Source organism: Orycteropus afer, unplaced genomic scaffold (genome assembly GCF_000298275.1).
Source record: "Orycteropus afer afer isolate SDZICR_OR568_19922 unplaced genomic scaffold, OryAfe1.0 scaffold00049, whole genome shotgun sequence".
Taxonomy (NCBI): Eukaryota; Metazoa; Chordata; class Mammalia; order Tubulidentata; family Orycteropodidae; genus Orycteropus; species Orycteropus afer.
The window spans coordinates 11,952,836-11,962,686 of NW_006921636.1; the positions used below are offsets into that span (position 1 = coordinate 11,952,836).

At 49.9% G+C, this 9,851-nt stretch overlaps 1 protein-coding gene across 1 annotated transcript in view; it reads left to right on the forward strand.

Moving 5' to 3' along the window:
* Positions 1-3,684: 3,684 nt before the first annotated feature.
* Positions 3,685-9,851, forward strand: part of WFDC5 (WAP four-disulfide core domain 5) — a 7,291-nt gene continuing 1,124 nt past the window's right edge. The window contains exons 1-3 of the mRNA XM_007938455.1: positions 3,685-3,769; positions 8,186-8,326; positions 8,414-8,554. Of these exons, the coding sequence (XP_007936646.1) occupies positions 3,685-3,769; positions 8,186-8,326; positions 8,414-8,554 (367 nt within the window). The remainder of the gene's footprint in view (positions 3,770-8,185; positions 8,327-8,413; positions 8,555-9,851) is intronic.

Genomic DNA, 9,851 nt, shown 5'->3' on the forward strand with positions numbered 1-9,851 from the left:
TATGGATATTATCCTATCCCTGACAGCACTGTACTGCAGGAAGGATCTTGAAACATTCTTTGTGATGATGAATGTGACCCCATTCCTCTTCAATTTGTCATTCCTGGCACAGTAGACCATATGACTGTCTGATTCAAAATGGCCAGTACCAGTCCATTTCAGGTCACTAATGCCTAAGATATCTATCTTTATGTGTTCCATTTCATTTTTGGCAACTTCTGATTTTCCTACATTCATATTTTGTACATTTCACATTCTGATTATTAATGGATGCTTGCAGCTATTTCTTCTCATTTTGAGTCATGCCCTATCAGCAAGGGAAGGTCCTGAAAGCTTTACTCCATCCACATCATTAAGGTCAACTCTACTTTGAGGAGGCAGCTCTTCTCCAACTGTATTTTGAGCACCTTCTGATGAGGGGCTCATCTTTCACCACTATATCAATGTCTCAGGGCTATTCATAAAGTTTTCCAGTAATATATCAGTGTTTCACTGCTATTCATAAGATTTTCACTGGCCAATTCTTTGAGAAGTCAATGGCCCCTTCCTTCTTCTGAGTCTGTCTTAGTCTGGAAGCTCCACTGAAACCTGTCCACCTTGAGTGATCCTGCTGGTATCTGAAATACTCGTGGTACAGCCTCCAGTCCCACAGCAACATGTAAGCCACCACAGTAGGGCAAATTGACAGCTGAGTGGTTGATCTTAAAAATAGTATCTGTTTTTTATGGAAGATTATACTGAAGCTTGGGAGCTCTGGTGGCGTAGTGACTAAGGCATTTGACTGCTAACCAGAAGGCTGGCAGTTCAAACCTACCAGCCACCCCTCAGAAGGAAGACTGGGCAATCTATTTCCATAGAGATACTGCCTCAGAAACCCAAGGAGGGGTCACTGTGAGTCACAAATGACTCGACAGCATGAGTGTGGTTTGGTTTATACTGAACCTTAGAAAAGTTAAGTACCTTGTCTAAAGTCAATGAACTAGGATTTAAAAACAGTTATGTGTGACTCCAGTATCCAAGTGCTAAATACTTTGCTATACTGTCTCATGTATGACAAATTAATGGTGTCCTTCACATATATATACAGCTCTTAAAAATCAGTAATAAACATGAAAGGACCTCCAATAAAAGTAGGCAAAATACAAAAACATGAAATTCACAAAAGAAGAAATATAACTGACCACTGTAAGAAATACTCACTCTCACTAGTACTCAAGGCAGCCAAGCTGAAATAACATGATTTTTCATTGGCAAAGGTGTTTGTGTATTATTTATGTATTGACTTACTGTCCTGGTCAGTGAGTGTATCTGTTAAGGGTATTTGGTTGTGAGCAATGGTACCTGGACTCTGGGTCATTCTCTTCAGCGCACTGCCTTCTCTGGTCAGGGTTCAAATAGAGCCAGTGGACGGAGAGTCTGGGGGGTCTAACCTGGGTCAAGTGCCATCACTGTGATAAAAGACATACCAGATGACTGGTAGCCAAACAATTACAGGAGCCGGAAGCAATGGCTCCACCAAATGAAGGGATGCTGGGCAGACAGAAACAGATGTCTACTGCAGAGTGGGTGGAGGCTCTCATACACGCCTGTACCTCCCCCCTCAAATGCAATTTGACCACATATATGCAAAGCCTGAAAACGCTCAGGCCAGCATTCCCACTTTGACAAATTTGCCCTAAGGAAACAGTCAGAGATGTATGCCAAAATATATGTTAAAAGACTGTTACCACAGCTTTATTTCTGAGTGAAAAACTGGAAAGACCTACATGTTTTGAATAGGGGACTGATTCATACATTTTGGCATACTGATCTCACAAAATCCTCGGTAACCATCAGAAAATTACAGTGGGGAACACTTCATGATATAGGAAAATGCCTACAAAATAATCTTAGTTGAAAAAGCCTGTTTTCAATGAACATGTATAATTTGTAATGAGGAAAAAAAATTAGCTTCATAAATTTTTCCTCTAAAATAAAGCTGGGGGGGGGGAGAATTCCCAAAGTGGTATCAGATCACAGAAGACAAAACCAAAAAAAGAAAAAAAAAAGACAAACTCATTGCTGTCGAATTGGATCCGACTCATAGTGACCCCTCCTTGGGTTTCCGAGGCAGTATCACTACGGAAGTAGATCGTCCAACCTTCCTTCCAAGGAGTGGCTGGTGGGTTTGAACTGCCAGCTTTCCGGGTAGCAGTCAAATGCCTTAGGCATTACGCCACCAGAGCTACCCACGAAGACAGGGTTCCTCTTTTTCTGAGGGCTTTGAAGGCAGAATGAGGGATTCAAATTAAATGCAAGGAAGAATTTCCTGGCTTTCCTGGATAGGAATGGGTGCGTGACAGGCACTGGAATGTCACCTTCCTTCTTCAGGGTCACATGTCCTGCCCTGCTTCCAGGGCTCAGAAACTGGATGAGAATCATGAGGAGGCAATGCTGGAAGCCTGAGCTTAGTCAGGAACTAGCTGGGTGCCCTTGGGCCAGTCTCCTCCCATCTCTGGCCCACAGCTTCCTCATTTTTCAAATGAGAGGGCACAGAGGATGGATTTGATCACCTCCCGTCCTGATACGATACTATGCTTCTGCCGAGTTTCTGTTTGGGGCACCAAGCCCAGGGCCCTCTCCTCCACCAAATGCAGAAAGTAGCATCACAGATGTCAAATCCAAAGTGGGGTCCCTGGCTGAGATGATATTTTTTTGTTAGTATCCTTAGGGCCAAGGATAGGGGCCCAGAGGCCACCTACATCTGATACAACCCCAGACAGCTACAGCAGCCCAGGCAGGGGACAGTCTACCAGATGCCACAAGAGGTGATCTCACCAAAGGTGGAGTAGCCTCTCTGCCTTTCATTCACAGGGTCTAACAGGCCAGGCCAGGGCTGGCCACCCCTACCAGGGCCAGCCTGGGCCAGCCTTTGCCAGCAGGAAACTCTGACCCTAATCCTTAATGCTGTCTCCATTCCCAGGCATCCACAAATCTCTCCCTGCCATCCCATAGCTGACTTCTCTCTCTTGCCTGAGCCATTGCTAGGGCTTCAAGACAGTAAGAAGACACTTGCCTCCAAGTGGATTGCGACTCATGGTGACGCCATGTGCATGCAGATCTGTTTGTACCACCCAGGAACTCGAGATCCCAGAAAGCCAGAAAAGAGAGCTTCTGATTCAGCCTCCTCACCTTTAGGCCAAAACAAAACCAAAACCAAAAACCAAACCCATGCCATTGAGTTGATTCTAACTCATAACGACCCGTTAGGTTTCCAAGGCTGTAAATATTTACAGAAGCAGACTGCCTCGGTTTTCTTCCACAAAGCAGATGATGGTTTCAAACTACCAACCTCTGGCTTAGTAGCCAAATGCCTTAACCATCATATCACCAGAGCTCCTTCACCCTTTATACGGATGAGGTAAACTGAGGCCCAAAGAGACAAAACTTGCCCAAGGTCACAGCTCAAGTCAACGATACAGGCAGGACTGGATCCTAGTCTCACCACACCCAGGATCTGCCCCACCCTGCCTGCCATCGGCTCTTGCATAAGCAACCCCTTGCATTGAAGCCCTTGGGTGGCGGCGGGGCTACGACAAGGCCTACACGTGCCACTCTGTCCAACCCCTCTCCTTCCTTCCCTGACTCAGCTACTCCAGGCTCCCTGGGGCTGCAGGCACTAATTTGAGGGCCCACAGCAGAAACATGAGAGCCCAGCGCCTCCTCCTCCTGGTGGCCCTCCTGGTTTTGGGGAGCCAGCTGCCTGCTGCCTGGGGCCGGAGGAAGGCAGGTGAGTGAGGGTAAGGTGGCTGGGAAGTTCTCGAGGGGTCTGGGGAAGCATCCAGCACTAGGTCAGAAGCTGCAAAGAAAGGGAGTTGAGTTGAAAATGAGACACACAGACAGACAGAAAGACCTGGTGAACAGACTGTGAAGTCACCTGTGAAGGGTTCACCCATCTCCTCTGCGAATCTCTGGCCTGGATTCGAGTCTTCTCCAGAGGCCAGGTGGTTTCCGTTCTCTGGGGAGAGTGGGGTCTGAGGAAGGCAGGTAATACAGCGAGAATGTGTGTGCGCGTGTGAGCGTGTGTGTGCCCGTGTGTGTGCATCCGTGGATACTGCATGCCGGCCCTCTACCAGATCTTCCAGCAGCTTGTGTTTTTTTTTTTTGTATCTCTGGCAGCCTGCCTATGCCTGTATCTGGATGGGTCTTTCTGCCAGTTTCTCAAGTGTCTGTGCCTGCCTATCATCTGCGCGCGTGTGTGTGTGTGTGTGTGTGGTCTCCGTGATGGTGGGTCCACATGGCAGGGTGATGACAGGCGTTCTCTGACCCTCCCTGTAACCCAATGCCATCTAGGGAAGGGACAGGAGAGCCAAGTGGGGGTGCAGTTTGTAGGGTCTATTTTGAGGAGGCTCAACCACAACAGAATCCCCTCCCTGGGGTGGGCCTGTTGACAAGCGAGGGAGGCGAAGCAGCCAGAATGGCTACACAGGTGCCTCCCCGTGTGGGCACGGTGCCTACCGCCAGGTCCTCCTGGGGTTGGGACACTCTGACCTACATTCACACCTGCAGCCTTGGCTCTGCCTTGGGGAAGAGGACAGTAATAGAACAGGACTCCTCTCTGGGGAGCAGTTCCTCGCATCTTCTCCTTCCATCTACTCTAACTAAGCTTCCTTAGAGGCAAGGGTCTCCTCCTGGGGCGTGAGCACTTTGGGGAGGAGGCTGCTCAGAGACCCCCCGGGCTGAGGAAGGAAGGGAGGCAGGAAGTCCCCAGGCCAGGCCCAGGGCCAGCTGTGATTCCCACACCGCCATCACTGCTCACTGCGACTCAGCAATGCTGGGCTGCTTTCATCCACAGAAGGACGCAGAGGCACAGTGGGAGAATGACTTGCCCAAGGCCACAGACTGACTCTGACCTAGAGTCAAAGGTGGCATTTGAGTGCAGGTCTCCCAAACGCACTCCTTGTAAAATGGGGTCTGACGCCTTCCTCAGGACTAAATGGTCTCCTGAGTAATTACGGCACTTCCGAAGGCCTGGCGTACCATCGGTGCTGCACAAGGGGGAACCTCCCTGCAGGGCCACGTGTGACATACTATGTGTACGTCTGACACATCTGTTATCTCCTGCAGCTGATCCATCCCCATCCTTCTCAGATTTCTCTCCCATACGGCATCTGTCCTGGCTCTCGGGAGAATTCCAGGCAATGGGAAACGATGACAGGGTTGAGGGAAGGGGAGTCCTGATTTGTTATCTGCGGAATCGCAGCCACCTCTGTTAATAAGCCCCCTTCCCAACTTACTCAGTGCCTGGCACGGCCCCTGGTACACAGTAAGTGCTTATATGCTATTGGTGAATATATCTGTGTAGTTTTGTGCTTGTGTTTGTGTGTGTATGAACGTGTATATGTGTCTATGTCTCTGCTCCACACATATATGTATTTTTATATATATGACTGTGTATGTGCACATGTGTATATGTAAACATCTGCGTACACATCCACGTGTGCAAGCATGTATGCTGTTGTTGGTAGGTGCTATCCGGTCCATTCTGACTCACAGCAACCACACGTGACAGAGCACATCTGCCCCACAGGGCTTTCCTGGCTGTATCTTTATGGAAGCAGATCACAGGTCTTTCTTCCTAGGTGCTGCTGGTGGGCTCCAAGCACTTAACCACTGTGCCACCAGGGCTCTTCGTAGGCAGTGTACATGACACTCTCTATATCTGTATTTAGACTATATGTCTATGTCCTGGTTCATATGAATAAATATGATTTCTTTACTTTCATTTATATTTATTTATCTTCATTTATACATACATAATAACTATCTATATGTCTGAATATAAGGAGTTCTGGTTAATGCAGTCCCTAAGGCATTTGACTACTAACCAGAAGACTGATGGTTCAAACCCACCAACCTCTCCCCAGAAGGATAACAGGCCCATTTACTTCCATAAAGATTTAGTGCCTTAGAAACCCAATGGGGATCAGAATTGACTTAACCGCAGTGTACGTATGCCTGAATGTGTATACATATTAGTTTGAACCACATGAAATTGCTGTTTTTGTAGATCAAACAAGTTGAATATCAGCAATTTCACATGGTCACTAGCTCTACAGTAAACTGTTTAATGCACCTATGTGTGTTGTCCATTGGATTCTCTGTGTGCATGCAGGTCCGTGTGTACAAACATATAAATATTTAACTGTATTTGGGTGTGGTAACTGTATTCCGAGTCTACACATCTCTGGGTAGAGTCCTTGGGTGGTGCAAACAGATAAGCATTTGGCTGCTAACCCAAAAGATGGAGGTCGGAGGCACCCAGAGGCTCCCTGGAAGAAAGGCCTGCAGACCTACTTCTTAACTGAAAGGTTGGAGGTAAAGTCCACCCAGAGGCTCCCTGGAAGAGAGGCAGGAAGTCCCCAGGATTTCTGGAAAATCAGCCACTGAAGACCCCGTGGAGCAGGCTCTACTCTGACACACAAGGTCACCGTGAGTCAGAGTCAACTCGGAACGAGCTGGGCACACATCTGTATGACAGTGTGTGTGCATGACTGTGCCACCATGCATACACCTGTGACGGGGAACCTGGCTTTGGAGGGAGGGTCAGGAAAGGCAGGTGAACAGAGTTGAGGGTGACTTTGCAGGCCCTCTCACTGTCCCTGCACACTCCACGTTTTCAATCCCACCTGCACAATTTCCACTTGAAATGCCACTTCTCATACTCCCTCATCTGTCTGTCTTCCCCAAGGTTCAGACCCCGTCCCCACCTCCCAGAAGCTCTCCCTGACTCTATCACCCGCCCAGCCTGTCCTGCTCCAGCCACAGGCTGCTGCCTGCTCTGAGTCAGGCAGCTCCTTTGACCCACTCTTCCTCTGGCCTGGGCTTGTGAGTTCAGGACTAAGCCCCGGGCTGCAGGTTGTCTCCCAGGTCCCATCCCACCTCCAGCCTGGGGGAGAAGCCACTCATCAGAGTAGGGGACGCCCTTACAGGCTAAGTTGCTCTTTCTCCAGAAGGGGGCAACAATTCAATCCAAACCAGCCCCATCCAATGGCTGAAGTGGAGCACTTCCTGAAGCGCCCCACTATGTATGCAGCCAGCACCCAGGCAGGAGGCTAGAGGCAGAAAAAGAAGACACTGAGGGAAATCACAGCATTGGATGCAGCCACTGCTGGGCAGTTGAGTGGAAGGTTGGCTGGATCCAGCCCCCTTCCCTAAGGCTCAGTGCCAGCCAGAGCCCAGGGTAGAGGAGGGCAGAGGGAGGATGACCCTGGGAGACAAGGATTCATAGGCCTAGCTCAGGCCGTGTGGGTCTCAAGTCCCTGCCCCTTTCACACCTTGGTTTCTCCCTCTCAGTGGACTGAAATACTGATTTCAAACCTTTGCACTGAAATCCCAAACTGGCCCAAAATCCCAACAAGAGAAGGGGTTACATGAGCCCTGGGACAGAACCATGCAGACTCTACAGCTAGTCGGAGAAACACCTCAAAGACTGAGTTAATACCCAGCCCCTGAAACAATGCCACCTGTGACAGTGACCAGTGCCATACAATGCAACGTCCCTGTGGCCACATGACAAGGCTGACAATTGCTGACATGCAGGCAAGGTTTCATCTCATGTCAAAGGCCTTGCTTTCTGAAAGTCAAGGAGCCCTGGCATTCTGCACCAAGCACTGTGCTAGGGTCTAATGGTGAGCAAAGCAGGCATGGTGTCTGCTCACACGGCCCCCTGCCAAGTGAAGGGATGCAGACACAGTGATTTAGGGGGACAGACTCTGAAAGAAGGATACTTGGGGAGTGTAAGGGGCAGGGGGGCTACGCTAGCTGATCTGAGCTGAGAGGAGGGCTCCCTGAGGACGTGAGGTTTCAGCAGATACCTAGGGAGCTGACCAGGTGAGCGGAGTGCAGAAGAGAGTCAGGCAAAGGCACACCCCAGGCAAGGGCCCTGCGGAGGGAAACGGTGTGGAGCAGATCAGGAGCCACGAAGCAGAAAGACGGCCAGAGGGATCCCTGGGAGGCAGGTGTCCAGCTTCCTGCTTCACCGACAGGTAACTGAGGCTCAGAGTAGCAAAGAGACCTGTGTCAATGGCAAGCAAGCATAAGGGTAGAGAGTTCAGTTGTGAGTCCCAGGCCTGCGCATAGCACCTCACCCTGAGGGGCCTCCACCTGCAAGATGTGGGTTTATTTTTTTGTTTGTTTTTTACAGAGAAATGGGGGGGCTGTCCGCCGGACGATGGGCCCTGCCTCCTATCAGTGCCTGACCAGTGCGTGAATGACAGCCAGTGTCCCACCCACAAGAAGTGCTGCTACCGAGCTTGCTTCCGCCAGTGCCTCCCCAGGGTCTTGGGTAAGTGCCCCACCCCACCCTGCTGACCCCTACACCTCCCGAGGCTGGTGGGCACAGGCAGGGCTCACCCAGGCCCCTGTGTTGCAGTGAAGCAGGGCAGCTGCCCCGAGGTCCACCTGCGCTGCCTGAGCCCCACACAGCACCTGTGCCACAAGGACTCGGACTGCTCAGGCCACAAGCGGTGCTGCCAGGGCGCCTGCGGGCGGGACTGCCGAGACCCTGCCAGAGGTATGGCTCCTGCATACCTGGGGCAGGTACCTCTGCTCTCAGAGCCCCAGCTTAACAAACCCAATAGGATACCTCCCCAGAAGCCCGGTCTCCCCGGGCCCAGAGTTGGAGAACGGGTTGGAGAGGGAGGGTCCTGTTAGGATGACAGAGGCACGGGAAGTCTTTGTTCTCTTATTGGACCTGCTGTGTGCCCTTCACCCCCTACACTGGTCTGGGCTTCAGTTTGCCCTTTTTGAAGGGGGTTGGAGTTCTGCCTTGCTGGGAGATTAAACTCAAACCCAGAGTCCCACATTGGGAGGTGTTAACCCTTTCCTTCTTCTGTCTCTCTGCAGGCTAATTCTGGTTCAGGATCCACAGCTCTGACCCTCAGGGTGGGGATCCCAGGAGGAACAGGTGACAGTGGGGGGCCTGGGACCCTGACACCCGGACAGCACCATCTCTGCCAACAGAAACCCCAACCTTCTGATCAAACACTGATCTGATGTCATTTCCCCTGCAACCTGCCCACCCCCGTGTTCCTCCTCCCAAGTGTCAAGGGTCTCCACAGTCTGACCTCGAAGGTGCTCCTCTCAATCCACCACCTGAGCACCCTATGCTGCTGCCACATGGAGCTTCTGGCCCCTCGAAAGCTCGCTTCTCTCTCAACCCTCTGCACGTGCTGTTCCTTCCACCTAAAATGCCTGTCCCCCTCTGCCTTTCCCTATTTTCTCCTTGACCTCCAAGTTCAAATCCAGGCAGCCCCCTCTTTGGGAAGCCCTGTACCCTCCTTCAGGCAGCCCAACCACCAAGAACCTATGTTCTAGCAGGAGTGTTTTAAGATTAGTCCACGTATGTACCTCTGTCACTATTTTTGCCACGCCTGCAAAACAGTCATGATATTTTGTGTACTGCCTGTACTCATATTTCCCTAATGTTTTTCTTCGAATGAACTCACTTTTGTATAGAAATAAATTTGTTTCAAAAGAAAACTTGGTATCACTACTATAAATAGGATAGTCAAGACTACTTGCCACAAATGGAATGTAACTGTGAAAATAAATGCATGGCACCAGTGAAGTTTCATTAAAGCAAATCATGTCAGGTTTAACTATATTAAATAATGTTACTAAAATCTAGCGAGACATTGCCACCTACCAAGGCTGTAAGCCTGAAGCCTACTCGCTATTTTAGAAATTAATCTTAAAAAAAAAAAAAAAAAATACTTACGGAATAGAATTGAGAACCCAGATATAGATCCATCAACCTATAGTCAGCTGATCTTTGACAAAGGCCCCAAATCCATTAAATGGGGAAGAGA